Source organism: Nanorana parkeri, unplaced genomic scaffold, assembly GCF_000935625.1.
Source record: "Nanorana parkeri isolate BGI_ZX_2015 unplaced genomic scaffold, ASM93562v1 scaffold2509, whole genome shotgun sequence".
NCBI lineage: Eukaryota > Metazoa > Chordata > Amphibia > Anura > Dicroglossidae > Nanorana > Nanorana parkeri.
In genome coordinates, this window is record NW_017308777.1 from 80,105 (window position 1) to 98,190 (window position 18,086).

At 40.0% G+C, this 18,086-nt stretch overlaps 1 protein-coding gene across 1 annotated transcript in view; it reads right to left on the minus strand.

Annotated features, from left to right (window-relative positions):
• Nucleotides 1-1,833: 1,833 nt before the first annotated feature.
• The window catches only part of SORD (sorbitol dehydrogenase), a 30,222-nt gene continuing 13,969 nt past the window's right edge, over nucleotides 1,834-18,086 (minus strand). Inside the window, exons 5-9 of the mRNA XM_018573734.1 lie at nucleotides 17,384-17,502; nucleotides 16,537-16,602; nucleotides 9,417-9,592; nucleotides 2,137-2,258; nucleotides 1,834-2,038 (exon numbers count right to left, since the gene is read on the minus strand). Coding sequence (XP_018429236.1) covers nucleotides 1,873-2,038; nucleotides 2,137-2,258; nucleotides 9,417-9,592; nucleotides 16,537-16,602; nucleotides 17,384-17,502 — 649 coding nt within the window. The 3' untranslated portion in view covers nucleotides 1,834-1,872. The remainder of the gene's footprint in view (nucleotides 2,039-2,136; nucleotides 2,259-9,416; nucleotides 9,593-16,536; nucleotides 16,603-17,383; nucleotides 17,503-18,086) is intronic.

Sequence of the window (18,086 nt, forward strand, 5' to 3'; positions counted from 1 at the left end):
TGGCTTCTACATATTTTTGGCCAAAAGTTTGTGCAACTAAAACCTCTGATTTTAACGCATACTGTTGACAGGGCTACTTGTTTGGTTGCAGGCTGGCTGGCAGGTTGAGGCTGGGGAATTTTTGTGTTTTGTATTGTACACACTGATTGCAATGACCAGTCTCTGCAGGATGAATTTTGCATGTGAACACCAGAAGAGCAGGAGGATGAGCAAAACTCATCTACTAAAATTTCCATAGGTTTTTTAACCAGTTGACATCCGCGGTGTTAAACCCCCTTCCCATCCAGAGCCTAACAGAGACCTCTGCATTCCCTGCCTAACCCTGATTCAATAAACCAACAAAACTAAAGCACAAGGCTCCAGATATTCGCACCAGCTGCTCTATAAAATGAGGTCCTGTCCCAACAGTGGAGGGTTTCTACCCATTTGGTCATGGTTTGGCAGATCAAGGATACTTCCAACACAGGACAGAGGGTCAAACCAGTTAATTTATACAGGGAACTAACTAGGCAATTTAACTTCCAGTGAGTGAAGTCCAAAAAGTTGAGCACACCTTTAGCCCTTTTGCTGGTAAATCTGTTGACATGGATCACCAGTGCACAGACCACCAATTTACAAACCCCTTCTCAAAGGGGAAATGCTTCAGGGTGTTTTCAGGCTGTATAGGGTGAAGCTGAAAGGTCTTTGTAGTTGAACAGCAGGCTGATATTACAGATGAAAGGTGATATGCACAGCATCAATACAATTAGAAACACCACATTTTATATCTGAGGTAACTGCAGGAGATTGAGATGACCCAAATCTTCCTGTCCTGAAATACAGAACTGAATCAGAAAACATAACAGGAGCTACAAGCCCATTTTGACTTACAGGCTCACAGAGAAACTCTGCCAGAGATGGTGCTGTAGTATAGTGCTGCAGTAAGCTTAGAGCTTATGCAGGCAGACTGTTCCTCTAACTGGGCACAAACAGTTAGGAAGTCCAGGGTGGACAGGTTGGAGGCCTTGGCCCTTCCACATTGAGCCACAGGAGACTGTGATGATGATGCCCCTATAACAATGCGGTATTAGATTCTGAATTACAGGCATTGGTTCCTTCTGAGGATACTGGGTAAATGCCCCTCGAACCACTCTGGAAGTATGTGTTGAGGTCACCCATGGCAGTAGAATTGTGCTCTGTGTGCCTCTGGAAAGACATGTTGTGTAGTGGTAAGCAACAAGGAACAATTTGAGGCAAAATCTTAAGAACTCACAAACTTGGCAGCTGGTGCTGATGAGGGTTTCAGGTAGCTATAGGTGACCAAATCACTGTAGGTGGGCAGTGGAACCAAACCGGAGACTGGAGGTTCACATGGAGCTTCAAAGATGGGAACAGCAGTGGTATGGAGCTACCTCTAGGTTGAATGGCAGGAAAGAGAGCATGGAGAATACATGTTTACAGCATCAGGAAGACTTTGTGACAGTCACGACTCTCTGCAGGGACAGGATCGAGAAGTGAGCGAGCGACGGTATGCGTTCGCTCACTTCCCGATCTATTGAGTCGACGTGTGACAGTTTCATTGTCACACGTTGGCTTGAACTATGAGGTTGAGTGATTTTCACTCACCTCATAGTTGTCCTTTAATGTTATTTCTTTTATTGTCTACTAAACATTCATGTGTCACTTAATTAATAAAATGGTAAACACAGGCAAAAAGTACTTTATTTAGGTAATGTTCATCAATAAACACTCAAAGGGACTTCCTAAATGCAAAAGGAGCAGCAAAGGAAGGTCAATTATATTGCCTTGAATTACAGAAGTTACTAGTAAACTTAGAATCATTAACAATATTAGAGAAGATATTAGACATTGCCAATGAATATGAACCACAGTTTAAGGGCTCTGGTCATCTTTGTCACATTTCAGCATTACTTTAACTCCTACACCTCTCTTTGTAGTTTCAAATGCATCCAGAGCCTTCTCTAAAGTAAAGCGATGTGTAACCAATGGAGCCACATTCACTCTTTTAGAAGCCAACATAGAGATAGCCATTGGCCACCTGCAAGAGAGAAATAGCCAGTTTAAACAATTCCATCTGATAACCAAGCCACACATAACATGTTGGTAAAACTTTCAGGCCTTATTTAATTTACTTACGTATTGCAATATCGGAATATCCCTCTGATATCAACCTCTCGCACTGCTGCATTTACAATTGGAACATTGACCATTGCAGGCCCCAAACCAACAAGAATTAAAGTCCCACCAGAGCGTGTTGCCTTTGAGGAAAAAAGTTATATAAATAGTTTTTTTCTCATGTTTATTATGTTGACCTATCATGTAAAACTGGAAATTATACAATTAACACTATGGTGTGAGCAAAATCCAAACTACAGTTTTAGGTCATATTCATGCATATCATTCAGCAAATAAATTAGCTGTGGAATTTTCAGTTTTTGTCTAGAAGCTATTATGGCAACCAATAGGAAAGTAAATGACTGGCCACTCAGTCACCAGGAGTCTATAAGGAACCCTGATAATGCAGAAAGGGAGAACACATTTGCAAGTCAGGAAGACTATCCTGCTTTTCCCTTTGTCAGACTCTGGCACCGTGCTCCAAGCTTTCTCCTGTTATAGTTTCTAATACTGTAGCTTGGGCAGTCTCTTGAGGCCATCTCTTTGATGCTGGTGGAGTGATTGCTTATGTCACTCAGTTTTGCAAATTCCTCACTGCAGCATCTCCTGATGCAGAGAATGTGGATAGCAAAGGGTAATAAACCTGCTGCAGCATGTTTAGAGAAGAAAGGATGAAAGTGTAAGTGACTTACAGAATGCAAGTTTGTTGGGGAAAAAGTATTCTGCTGTTAATTTCTGCTTTAACATTACATACACAGAAAAAATTAACTATCTCTGACTATGTCTGCTTTAAAGGGGTTTCCACGTTCAGAATACAGTTGCTCTACATTTAGGGTTCATTCATGCCAGACACTGGGCTAACTGCACAACCTTTGCTGTGCGGTGCCCCGGCACAATGCAAAGCACTGACCCCGGCACATTGCACTGTTTTGTTTTTGTTTTTTTTAGGTCCTTTTCTGAAATGTCACAAGTGATATTTAATTCAGTTCTACAGGCACAGCGGGGAGGGAGGTGGTTGTGTCGCATCCCGCTGCACTGAAAAAAAGTACAGCATGCCCTACTTTTTTTCAGCGCACACCACCGCATTCCTACCACAACATGGTGGTGTGAATGGGCACCTCCATGACAATGCAAATTGCCTTGTGTCGTGCTGAAAACAACCGCCAGTGCAGCTCCATGTGAATGGACGCTCAGGGGAAAAAAGCTTATCTGACCTCAAACAACTAAGTGGTAAATCAAAGTGGAAACCTGTGTGTGGCATAACAGCCCAACACAGTCCTTCCATGGGAAATGTCCACACTTTGTTTCTGAAAATGTAAATGAATTGTAAGGGCAGCGGAGAGATTGCATCCTAAGTACAGGATTCCCAATGTAATAAAATGTCTTTGAAAAGCACATGCACAGTATGGACTACAGCAATGAAACACACCAGAATGTTTTACATTCTAATTAAGAGTGTTTACCAAAGTGCAGGAGGGTGTACTGTGCAAAAAGCACAAACATTTCCAATAACACAAAACTACAAGAGCCTCCCCCCTTACACTGGTCCTAAAGTGGTGTATTAAAACACAAGTGTGTGTTTCGCTTTGGACTGCAGTGTGTGGTCATGAATGTTGATTGCAGTGTGTAGTCACTGCAGGCCCTTTCATGAACACTGGTTGTTGTAGGACCAAGTGAAACGCAGCCAGAATCCACAAAGTGCATCCAGCACCCACATGTACTAGCTCTTAAAAAACAAATAAAGTGAGACTGCCACTAGCAGACTAATGAGGTAATGTTTAGTTTGTCAAACTTCCAGAAGTATGTTGAATGTTCATTCTGCACACACCTTACCAAAACAGAAGACAGAAAGACATGAAAAAGAAAGATATGAATAAGTAGTGTGTTACATTTCTGTTTGACAATTTTATTTGCATTAGTGTCACAACTAGTGTGACTCCAGTAATTGGCACAGTCCATGTACCCATTGCACTCCTGATCGCTCATCCATTGTAATAAGTTGGGTGCATCGGTAGTCGACGGATGGCCACCGTCAAAATAGTACAGACAATTATGGACACCGGCACTCCAATAGAAGATAGAGTAACGTCTATTTAATGACATCCGTGCAAAAACATGCTTATTGCAACGTTTCGGTGCCACGCAGGATCCCCTTCATCAGGCAGTTCTGCCTGATGAAGGGGATCCTGTGTGACCCCGAAACGTTGCAATAAGCATGTTCTGTCTGATGAAGGGGGTGCAGTTCTGCCTGATGAAGGGGATCCTGCGTGACCCCGAAATGTTGCAATAAGCATGTTCTGCCTGATGAAGGGGATGCAGTTCTGCCTGATAAAGAGGATCCTGCTTGACCTCGAAACGCTGCAATAAGCAGGTTTTTGCACGGGCGTCAATAAATAGACGTTATTCTATCTGCTATTGGAGTGCCGGTGTCCATAATTGTCCAGTAATTGGCAGGGACATCATTATAAACTCTTAAAAGGTGAACCAATTAGGTACAAAAGTACTTTCAAACTTTTAGACCCCATTCACACTGAGCGACATGCAAATCGCGCGACTTTGAGCGACATTGAGCGACGTGTCGCGCGACATCTTCCTATTGGGCTGTATGCAATCAGGAGCAATATCGCTCAAAATCGCTCTAAAAAAGGGTCATGTAGAAGCGACAAGCTACCAGCGACGAGCTACAAGCGATATTGAGCAATATTGAGCGACATTGAGCGACGAGATGTGAACAGCTACATTGAATTGTATTGGTGAAGAGACATAGAGCGATATAGTGCGGAAATATGAGCGATATCGCTACAAAAATCGCGCGATAAATCGCTCAATGTGAACGGGGCCTTAGTCAGGAGCTAGATAATAGCCATGATATCCTTAGAAAACACACACAAGAGACAAAGAGGGATATAGAGAAAAGGGCATACCAAGCACCCATGCACAGGGCCATTAAGGATTTCCCCATCTAAAAATACTTTTCACGCTACAGGACCTACCTTTCCATTAGACCTGACAAGACCATTTCCATTAAAATAATGTAAAAATGTATTGCCCACTCACAAAATATGTTGACTAATAATGACCCACAATTTAAAAAGTGCCTGCAGGAAACAATGGTTTTGTGTTAATTCTAAACCAAAGATTTTAGCAAATATTAGTTTAATTTGCCTTTCTTTTTTTTATCCCAAGGACTGCAGTAACATTTCAGTTATTGATTACCAAAGTAAGAGAGAGATTTACATTTGATGTGTTGGGGGCCCAAACATCATTCAGTTTAGCGTGGAGTTTTATAGTAAATATCAGCATTCCAAAAAAACAAACAAGAATGCCATTTCCCATTTGACAGTATTTACTTAGCTGGAGCCATTGGCAGGCAGTGTGATCTGGGGAGCATCTAAAAGGTGCCCATACACTGTTCCAAATTCGGCCGGTTTTTGAGGAACTGGACAAAATTCGCACAGTGTGTGCCGTTGTCTGCACCGTTTCGATCGGCATCACTCGATCAGATGATCAAAGAAACAGATCACAAAATCTTCAATCGATCAGAGCAGGCAACCAATGAGCTGCCCGCTCTGGTTGGGTAGTCTGACAGAGGCCGGCGGCACCTGTCAGAATACAATGTAAACTGCGGGATTCCTCGAATGATATGCTGTTAGTGTTGATGGAGGAATCAGGTCTATTTTTTTGTTCAGCCCGCGGGTTGAACAAAAAAAATAGATCAGTGTATGGCCAGCTTTAGTGAATGCATGTGTGAGCAGAACTAGAGATGTGGTCCCTAAGAAAGTGTATAAGCATAAACACTGTTGTAGACCTTATTGGACAAAGAGGGTTTGATGACTGAAAATATCTGTGAATGCAAAATGTATTTGTTTCAAATATATTTTCTGTCCTATGTCTTGCCTCAGCTCTTCATAGCCACCAACTATTCTGTGAAGACCACCAGTGGTGGCGCAGGAGATTTGAGAGGTGAGCTATTCTGATTGTTTATTATGTAGGCAGCTGCTGTTCTCTTCAGCCACCTAAACTTTAAGAGAAGTACTGCTTTATGGAGATTCTGAACCAATAAAAACTATATATTTATCCTATATACTAATTTTTAACTTTTTAACTTACATTTTCAAATGAACTCTGAATCATAGATGATTTTACTATGAATAGTAACTATAAATACCATTGTAAACCATTATGCATTTCTAAAGAAGAACCTGTGGCTCAGTTTTCTACAACAATTCCAAGAATTTCAGGCATTTTTATTTGAAAGAAAGTGTTAAAAAAGCTCAGTTTCTATGGCTTTATAGGTCCCAAGACAACCGAACAGAACTTTAAAGGTATCTTTAGTGAATGCATGTGTGAGCAGAGCTAGAGATGTGGTCCCTAAGAAAGTGTACAAGCATAAACACTGTTATAGACCTTATTGGACAAAGAGGGTTTGATGACTGAAAATATCTGTGAATGCAAAATGTATTGGTTTCAAATATATTTTCTGCCCTATGTCTTGCCTCAGCTCTTAATAGCCACCAACTATTCTGTGAAGACCACCAGTGGTGGTGCAGGAGATTTGAGAGGTGAGCTATTCTGATTGTTTATTATGTAGGCAGCTGCTGTTCTCTTCAGCCACCTAAACTTTAAGGGAAGTACTGCTTTATGGAGATTCTGAACCAATAAAAACGATATATGTATCCTATATACTAATTTTTTACTTTTGAACTTACATTTTCAACTGAACTCTGAATCATAGATGATATTGATATGAATAGTAACTATAAAATACCATTGTAAACCATTATGCATTTCTTAAGAAGAACCTGTGGCTCAGTTTTCTACAACAGTTCCAAACATTTCAGGCATTTTTATTTGAAAGAAAGTGTTAAAAAAAGCTCAGTTTCTATGGCTTTATAGGTCACAAGACAACAGAACTTTAAAAGTTATCCACAAATACATTCTGCTTGGAGAAATACATGAAAGGCATTGAAGTGACCTTAGTTGAAACCTCAACACAACCTTATAGTTAGACATATTCTTATTAAGAGGTATAAAGTTCTAGTAAATAGTAAACCAAAGTCATCATTATCTACTTTGCTGAATTAATTAGTTAAAAGAGATTTATCATGTGCCTCGTTTCAATCTATTTGATTATGCATTACACTTGTATTAGTCACTGTTTAACTGGCAAAGGTGTATGTTCTTTGGATGAACCAGCAGTCTGACCCAAAAGCAGTGATAACCAAGCATCATATGATAACATATTAACACAAGAAGGTGATATGTCATGTTTATTCTAATGTCTTAGGAACACTGGCTCAATATTGATTGTGCAAAAAATATTAAGACTAGACGTACAATCAGGGCTGGACTGTAAGTGAAAATCAGCCCTGGTACACAATCAAACCTGTGCAGGAGAGCGGTGGGGGCAGAGACAGCTGTCACTGGAGGCTGGGCCAGCTGTACAGGGAGGAGTCAGCTGTCAGAGGAGATCAAGCTCTCCTCCCCGCACCGAACGATTAGCCTCCTGTGACAGCCATTCAGGATGGAGAGATGGGTACAAACACTGAGCAATCAGTGATCACTGAGTGTTTGTAAATAATTGAGGACATGGTATGCTTACTGTGTCCCCTATTATGAATAAATGGGAAGTGCTGTACATCACTTCTTGTTTATTCATGATTGTGGACATGGCAAACATACTATCTCCACAAGTTATGAATGAACAGGAACACTCAGTATAGAGGATTCCTCTTCTGTTATAACAGGGGTGCAGAAAAAGAGATTGCGGACTCTGTGTTCTCAATCTCTTTTTCTATTTTAAAAGGGGAATATCGGGGATCTGTTAAGACCCCTAATATTTCCCCAGAGCCCCCGACAGTAAAGTAACAAAAATAAAAATACTTAATAAATATAAATACAAATAAAATATAAAAAAATTAAAAGTTTATAAGAAAATAAATAAAAATAAAATATTTGAAAACAATTGAAAAGGTTAGAAAAAAAAATTTGCAAATTGGGACTGCATTTTTTTTTCCTTTTCGTACACCTCTAGTTATATGTGTTATTTTTTATTTTATAAGGTCTCCTACCCCTTCTAGACAACTTCAGAAATGTCAGCTGATTACCCTATGGCAAAGATAAAGCATATGGTCCCCTGCCATGTTAATACTAGCCAACATGTCCTTCAGCAGTGAGGGGGCTTTTAGAGGGGTTCCTAAAAACCAGGGGTACACCTCCCAAAGCAACAGAGCTTGATGCTCATTGGCATTGGGCTCTTCGGCAACCACGGTGCCCAAGAGAGGGTGTGGTCAAGGAGGGCTTAATTGCCACACGCAGCAGCAGATGCCAATGAATGTCAGTGAATGTATGTTTCACCTGGCAATGTTGGGCAAATGTACAGGAAAATGTGCTTTATGAACTAGGCAAGAGATGCCCAGTGAATAAAGGGTGACTATTGGGCAAATTCTCTTAAAGGAGAACTATGGGGTTAGGGCTTTTCCCCATAGTTCTCCTTAGGGTGACGGGAGGACACAAACTACAACTCGCGGTATACTGAGACGCCGCAGCTGAAGCAGATCCCGACAATTATGTCTGGATCCGCCCAGCTGCGTGAGTGACAGCTGGCTCTGCCTATCTAGAGGCAGAGCCAGCTATACCCACCCCCTCCCCCATCCGTTCCGCCAGTCAGCGATGAAGGATCGGAGCGGGGGGAATCCAGTCCCTTCCCTGTCACGGCAGAGGGCCGTGACAGGATCGAGAAGTGAGCGAACGCCGGTATGTGTTCGCTCCCTTCCCGATCTACTCAGCCGACCAGTGACAGTCTCATTGTCACAGGTCGGCTAGAACTATGAGGTGAGTGAAAAGAACTCACCTCATAGTTCTTCTTTAGCTGTCATCTAGTTAGGTTGTATATATACTTTAAATGGAAGAAGTGGAACTGCAGAAGACATTTTAATGTTAGAGACTTTAATTTTTCTGTCGTAAGCTGAACGGACTGCGCACGTGAGAACTGTAGCCCATAAAACACATAGGGATACATTGGGATGCATTTTGAGTGCAGGAGCGTACGGATCTGGTCAGCACACAAAACGGACGTCGTGTGAACAGGCACTGAGTTGCATTTGCCAAAGAGACATTTTGCTTGGGGCCTGCCATCCTTGTTTTAATCATTTAATTAAACACAATAAAAACTTACCTAGAATGGTTCAAAACGGAGCATCTAAAGTATTGAATTAAAGTTCAAAGCGCAGAAAAAGTTCTAACTCTGTTCCTGAAAACAACTGCACTGAATTACATAATTAAGCGTGTGATTTACTTACATAAATTCCTGTCTGAATGCAAGATTCAGCCCCAGTACACTCTATGGTGATCTCTGGCATACACCCAAGCAATTCTTCCACTTTGCGAGCTATTTGTTCAGGAGTCTCATTAGTGATTTGAAGGAGAAAATCTGCTCCTACTTCTTTGGCTTTTTCCAGCCGTGATGGAGATAAATCTAATGGAAAATAAACTTTTAAGTAAATGTGTAAACAAACAGTTAAACACACAGTTGAAGTACCAGTTGACCCATCTTACTAGTCAAAAGAAGGATAATTAAAATAAGTAATTAAAATAAGTATCCAAATCTAACAAGCAACAATGACAGCTGCTCTGATCAATTCAAAACTAGCCAAAAAAAAGGGACAGACACATAAGCAGAGCAATAAACAAAATAATACAAAGGTTACCCAGCATACTTTCCATCTGGCCAGAAAAAAAAAACAACTGCAATAATTTACTACCGGTACTCAAGGTCAGATTTCTTATACTGACTACAGAAATATTTCCCTTAAAGTGACATTAAACCCTCAGATTTTTTAACATAAAACAATACTGTAATGTGTGCCTTACTGTAATCCATGGTTGTTTCCCTTCTCTTTGCTGCTCTTCCTTTTAAATCTGTATCTGTTCTCATGCTCTGCAGAACTTCTGTTTTGCAGAAGACTGCCTTGTCTCAGGAATGGATACACGGTGTCTGTGTATAGGTTTGTATAGGTTTGTAACCTGAGCCAGCACTACAGGAAGAGGACCTGAGCTGAAAAGGGAAATTCTCCCCAAGCATGAGAAGACATGAGGATTTAAAAAGCAAGAGCAGCAACGAGAAGGGAAACTACCATGCATTACAGTAAGGTACACATTACAGTATTGTTTTATGTTAAAAAATCTGAGGGTTTAATGTCACTTTAAAGTTTATTTCCACTTTCGCAGCAAAATACAGGTGAAACTCGAATAATTAGAATATCGTGCAAAGTTCATTTATTTCACTAATGCAACTTAAAAGGTGAAACTAATATATGAGATAGACTCATTACATGCAAAGCAAGATAATTCAAGCCGTGATTTGTCATAATTGTGATGATTATGGCTCACAGATTTCTTGAGCTCTTAAAGGTAACATTTCTACTTGTTTTTCCTTCTTTGTAATGTTAGGAGAGGCTGTGAGGGGTTAAAGGATTACAACCCGAGCTTCTCTACTGTATGTTAATAAAGTTAATGAGAGAAACACAATCCTCAAATTTCAGTCTTAAGTCTTTTTAGAAGGACAGATAACTGAAGATGCTCATAAAAACCTGGAATCAGTTTTGTTGCCTGCGGGTGGGCGTCTTTAGACGTCCTTCGTGGCCGGGCACAAACGAGCGGTAAACTGCTAGAATTTCAAACAGCCAGCGATGGCCGTTTACATACAAGCGGTACCGCGTCTGTAAAGACGCCCGCTCGCTTGTATGCTGCATATCCATTCCCCCTCCTTACCTCTCCTCACCTCACCGTCCCTTCCACCGCTGTCCCTGAGCGTCCGATCCGAGACCGGCAGCGTGGCTCCATGTACGGAGGGAGTTCAGTACACAATCTCCCTCCGCTCTCCTCCCCGGTCTCTGAATGCAGGAAGTGATGTTTACTACATCACTTCCGCATTCCTCTGTCACTCTCCGGTTCAGAAACCGGAGAGAAGCTGATTAAGCAGATCTGTGCTTCATCAGCTTCTCTGGGGGGTCCCCAGGTGAGACCCCAGATGTTTCCATAAAGGGGACCTGTCACTGTAATTTGAAATCACATAGGGGGATTCGTATTCCCCTATATGATAACAATAAAGTTAAGTGTAAAAAAAAAAAACAATTGATCACAAAATAAATAAAATTTACACACACAAAAAAAAAACACTATTTATTGTAAAGTCCTCCACCCCCACATAGATGGGCAAAAATGCGTAAGGCGCGCCTACACACAAAAACGACGATTGCCCCAATTACGCAGCACATGTTACATATGGCCGCGAACGTCGGAGTGAGAGCAATAATTCTAGGGCCATCAATCACCGATAACACTAAACTGATGAGCGGTAAAATCTTTTAAAGCGTCGCCTATGACCAATTTTGGGTAAGTTAGTTTATTGCGATTTTGCGGGCGCGCACAATTTTAAGGCTTCACATTTGGTGACTATTTACCCGACGTGGCCCTGTCTTTTATATTTTACAAAAAAATTGGGTAAAATTAAATGTTTCCTAACATAACAAAGGGAAAACTTTATTTTAATTTTTTTTATTTTCAGTACTTTTTTTGTTATATGATAAAAAATAAAAAATAAACAGTGGTTATTAAATACCACCAAAAGAAAGCTCTATCTGTCCCAAAAAAAATCTAAAAAAATAATAATTTTAGTACAGCATTGTGTGACGGAATAAATGTCAAAGTACTGCAGCGCTGAATACTGAAAAATGGCCTGGCCAGGAAGGAGATCTAAACACCGCTGTCAGCAAGTGGTTAATAGATACACAAAAGTATCTATTAAAATGTAAACAGCAATACTTCGAAAAAGTTTTTTTTTTACAACTATGCAGATTATATTATATTTACTCAATGAGGAAATGGATTTGTGCACCAAAATATTTATTTGTGAATAACAGAATTATACAGAATAACACAACTGTACGTGTATGGACATGACTAATACGAAATGATTCAGACTGATTTTCCACATTGTTATGCAAATAGGTTGTTCTGACTTCAGTGGAAAGCAATAATGCTACAGCCTGGGCTGTAACATTTGACACAATACTGTAATCATGTATTTATTAGATCATAAAATATGGGTTTAAAAGAAAGTGTGAAAGGCAAAGTTCACATTTATAATGTAAACGACAGGAAACTGAGGATTGCTTGTAGCTCAAAGAACTTCCTGAAATACCTTATGCCCATAGTTGGCATCAGATGAGTCCTGAACATCCACCTGGTATATCTTTAAAAAAATGTGTGAATGGAAGACCAGGAAACAGTAGCTTGATGCCAAAAAAGCCCAAGAGTATCCATATAAATATAGACAAACTTATCCAGTCTGTGGTTAAAGCTGGAGGCCAGAAGGTCCACATCTACCATATCTATCTGTGACACATGTACTGGAACACATCCAGGTGTAGGGACTACTCCCCCAGGTCCAGTTGTTGCCAGGTAAGGAAGTCTGCCTGCCAACTGACCACACCTGGGATATAAAGGGCAGACATCCTCTCTGCCTCATTTGCCATGGTGAGGCTTCTAGTAGGTAGATGTCCTAATGTCCACACAAACCAAGACGTTTCCCTGCTGAAGGGAGGCAATGACAGGCTTGGCGCATTTCATACAGAACTTCTAAGCTTGAATTAAAATATTCAGAGCATCTAGATCCAAGACAGGGCAGCTGCCCCCTTTGGGTTTGTGAACCGTGAACTGGTAGAGTAAAACCCCTGAAATCATGATTCCACAAGTACTGAGGCAATGAGACAGTGATCAAGAAGAAGAACCTCTAGGTTTGCCTGGGCATCTACTAGTCTGTGATGTACAGGATGGTTGGGTATGGAAAAATAAGGACGGGGCTGAAACTGAGGTGTCGCTAAGGTTGGTGTCACCCGGTGTGTTAACTTATGGTGTCAACCTTCCCAAAAGAAAATACCCACAAAATGGACTGAAGGGGTTAATCTACCTCTAAGTTATTATTTATCATGAACTATTAAAACATTTCCCCCAGGCTGATGTTATGCTGAAGATTTTTTAGTTGGATTTGGCAGAACTATAGCTCCAAACCATCCGGGTGGCTTGGGTTTGGACTTGGAGTTTGTGGGTGTGGAGTAACAAAAAGGACTTTTCTAAATCTCTAGCGAGGGATGAGCCTTCCCAGACTGTTGCCACCTGTAGCATTCAGAGTAGACCTGAAGAGCTGTTGTCCCTCAAAGGTCATGCAGGAAATAAGGGCTAGAGCCACTTGTTCCAAATGTGGTACGTAAGGTGTAAATGAGAGGCTAAACTGACTCTTTCAGTTGTGGAGTGATGATAGATGACTGCTACTCCTTTTCGGGAGATTCATATGCCTGCTCTTATCTCTCATATCAGTTTGCATTGATCTGCTATATACTCCTGCTGCTTAAAATGCAACATGGATAAGAGGTTCCTCCATTTAAATCTGATCCTATTAACAGCATTCTAGTCTACCCAACTCCTCAAGATCCCTGATTACACAGATCAGTGAGTGGTAGTGGGATATATTAGGCAGCAAGTGCACATTTTGTCCCTGAAGTTGATATGTTGGAAGAAGAAAAAATGGGCAAGTTTAAGGATTTGAGAAACTCTGACCAAGGGCCAAATTGTGATGGCTAGACGACTGGGTCAGAGCAACTCCAAAACTGCAGCACTTGTGGGATGTTCCTGGTCTACAGTGGTCAGGACCTCCCAAAAAAGGTCCAAGGAAGGAAAACTGGTGAACCAGCAACAGGGTTATGGGCAGCCAAGGCTCATGGATGCACATGGGGAGCGAAGGCCGGCCCGTGTTGTCAAATCCAACAGAAGAGTTGCTATAGCTCAAATTGCTGAAAAAGATAATATTGGTTTCTAAAGAAAGGTGTCTGAAAACACAGGGCATCGCAGCTTGTTGCGAATATTGCTGCATAGCCGCAGACCAGTCATGGTGCCCATGCTCAACCATGTCCAACACCGAAAGTGCCTACAATGGACACATGAGCATCAAAACTGGACCACGGAGCAATAGAAGAAGGTGGCCTGGTCTGATGAATCGCGTTTCCTTTTACATCATGTGGATGGCCGGGTGCATGTGTGTCTCTTACCAGGGGAATAGATGGTATCAGGGTGCACTATGGGAAGAAGGCAAGCCGGCAGAGACAGTGCAATGTTTTGGACAATGTTCTGCTGGAAAACCTTGGGTCCTGCCATTCACGTGGATGTTACTTTGACATTTACCACCTACCTCAACAATGTTGCTGACTAAGTATAGCCCTTCATGGAAACGGTATTCCCTGATGGCAGTGGCCTCATTTAGCAGGAAAATGCAAACTGGCACACTGCAAAAATGGTTCAAGAACAGTTTGAGGAACACAACAACGAGTTTGAGGTGTGGACTTGACCTCCAAATTCTCCAGATCTCAATTCAATCAAGCATCTGTGGGATGTACTAGAAAAATAAGTCCAATCCATGTAGGCCCCACCTCACAACTTACAGGACTTAACCCCTTCATGACTGAGCATGTTTTTAGTTTCTGTTTGTAAATGAATGAATCACTTTTGACATTACTGCTGTGCGATATTTCCACGTCAGTAATATACTTTCTTACAAAGTGCACCCACATATATTATATATTGTTTTTTAGAGGACAGATAGGGCTATATAATTATATCACATATGTGTGTGCATAACGCCTCACTTAAAACAAATAAAATACATAAAAAGGAGGAAAAAACTTTTTCCCCCGTTTTGATTTGTGGTATTTTTTACAAAAATAGCACAGCTAAAAAAATGCAATAAATACATTTATTTGTCCTGTATTTGGAAAAACCACACATTCCTAGGATTTTAGAAAGTTTTCTGTACTTCTCGGCATACAACTAAAACCTAACATTTTTATCTTTTTTCTCTAAAAGTTAAAGCTAAAAGTGGTCACCTGGCATACAATGTCACTGTCACTAAGTGTCATACTTAGTGACAGCGACATATTTTGAACATCACTGTCATGAGGGGGTTTAAAAAAAAAAAAAATAACCCCTTAGGGTGAAAAACAAATCAAATCAAACACATTTTTATATAAATTATAGTATACAAATATATAATTTTTATTTGTTACATTTATTTATACACTTTTTTTTTTACACTTTTTTTTTATTTTTATGTTTTTAAAATTTTTATTTTATTTATTTAATCATATCAAGCAGTCATTGTGAGTTAATCTCACTATTATTGCTTGATAAATGAATCAATTCATTTTTGGTTATTATTAGGCTGCTTCAAACTTCAGAACAGCCAATAATAACCTTAGTGACACTAATCCTGCAACATTTCAGGATCAGCTGTCACTAAAGGTTTTCTGATTGTTACAACAACTTTTAGAAAACTGAAACATTCTTTCAGGAATAGATACATTATGTTTCTATTCTTGACAATAATTTTTTTTTTAAAAGGCGGTACACGATTGGGATTCCCAGATCCAAACCAGCTGTCAGAGTGCCGGCATGAGCTGCAAATGCAGCTCTGCTCTCACTCTCAGACACCCGATTCCTGAAGGGGATTGGGTGTCTGAAAAAGGTTAACTCTATCATTAATGGATGCCTCAATACTGACCCATCCATTAATGAATGGTAACCAATGATTCTCAGCGGTTACCAGCCTTGCAGAGCAGCAAATAACTGGTCCCGTACATTGTACGGGGCCAGTCACATAGGCACTTCGTGACGGGACGTACAGTGTACGTCTCCCGTCACAAAGGGCTTAAAGGATCTGCTAATGACGGCTTGGTGCCAGATACCACAGCATACTTTCAGAGGTCAAGTGGAGCCCCTGCCTCGATGGGTCAGGACTGTTTCGGTGGCAAACAGGACATACTCAATATTAGGCGGGTGATCATAATGTTATGGCTGATCGGTGTATATTTGTTTAATTTCCCCAACTTCTTTCTTCAACTAAGATATCAAGTGTCCCTTTTCTTGCACAAAAATATTTGCGCATGTTAAAATGCTATCTTGTCTTGGGAATATTAGCATCTTCCTTGTTGTTTTCAAATAATAAATTAGGCTTACTAGGCTGACATCTTGCTATAACTACCTAATGTTCTCTGTTTTCCCCATCACTATACTGCTACCTACAACTACAACAACCAAATCCTTCTCACGTATTTATCTGTAAGCTTATTTGGGCAGGTTTTCATTGACAGAAGACCCTGTATTGTTTACATTGTAATTGTAATTAAAAACATATTTATTCCTATAACCATGTCTTTTGCTGATTTCTCCTCGCATACATTTTTGATAAAATGTAGATTTCCATCAAGAGGCAAAGGGATGCACACACTTTGCCATACAAACAAAAATAAGAATACAATCATAAGATTTATTAATTCCAATGTAATTAGAATTATTTGTATCTTTTCTTACCACTTATCACCGTTTGTGAAGCCCCCATCATCTTCGCAACAATTAGTGAAACCAGCCCAATAGGTCCTGAGACACAACATTGGATACTTGCATTAAAATATTATAATGCCACTGTTTTTACAGATTAACTCGTAAATGTATAACTTAGAAAACTAAAGAAAAAAAAAACTTAGAAAAAAAAAAGCAGTTGCCTATATCAACTACATTCATACAGCATACAAAAAATAAAATGAAACTTTGCTATGGGCAGATACATAATTTTTGCTCAACTTTTTGCAAATCAACCCTGTTAGGTTTTATGTAGCACAGGCTTACAACAATGAAAATAATCAATCTGAAAAATGATTTACTGTGAAATATAATGAGAACAAGTCAAGAGCACAATTTTGTATGCAGTTGCATTATTTACATACAGGAAGTCTAACACTGTTGAAATGGGAACCGAGCCTAGATTTTTTTCTACCATGCAAACTTTATAAATGCAATAAATAGATAATTGCAATAAATACAAAAGGATAAGTTTGTAACAACAGGCAGGAAGGAGGACTGCAGCAGTTTGAAGGTGAGGGTGGGGGCTTTAAAGTGCCACTCACAACCAATGACTGTGGGAACATTTTTAAAAGGTAAAGAAATATAAGGCAATCCTATCTTTGTGTTTTTACCTTTATATAGTAAAAAATAAAAACCCAGTGGTCTTTAAATATCTCCAGAAGAAAACTCTGTCTCAGAAAAAAGGTTGTATGACCAAGTAATTGTCAGTCAAACTATCACAGCACTTAAAACACTGAGAAACGACCTGGTAATAAAGAGGGAAATACAGCCAAGTAGTCAAGTGATTAAGTTATACCTGCACCACATATAAAGACCTGGCTTCCAAGTGTAACCCCAGCTCTTCGACAAGCATGGATCCCGACAGAGAGAGGTTCTATCAGAGCTCCTTCTTCAAATGTTACATTATCAGGAAGTCTGCAGAAAAAAGAATCATTCTTTAAATAATGTGTGTACCATATTAACACAAATGCTATGCTTTTAGAGGGCTCATACACATACATACTGTGTAAATCCTGCATGAGAAGCAACATTTGGAGTGAGTTGGCCATTCTTACATACAGAGATTGCTAAACCAGACCTATTTCCATAATTTGTTGAATGTACTGGAACACTAAAAACAACCAAAAGGTAACTATATACACACACATAAATACTAAAGTCTCTTAGCAGCAATCCAAGTCCATCAAAAATTCCTTCTGTAACTTTTTAACCAGCTTAGACCTGTGTTATGAGATCTGTGGATCCTCTCGACTATCAAACCTCTGGTACTGGGACAAGCAATTTTAAGGGGTAGGGGTAGCCTAAAATTTGGTGTTATGCAGAGTATATGTTTGGTGTATGTAGCTAATCTGTTAAACAAACACTATATGGTACATGTTTAACCATCAGGAGGTGTCTTTGTGCAATGCCACAAAGGTAAAAAATCTGAAAGTAGCCTATAAAAGAAATAACAGAAGTATTCATAAAGTGATCAGTGAAATGATCAGTGATAGTTTACA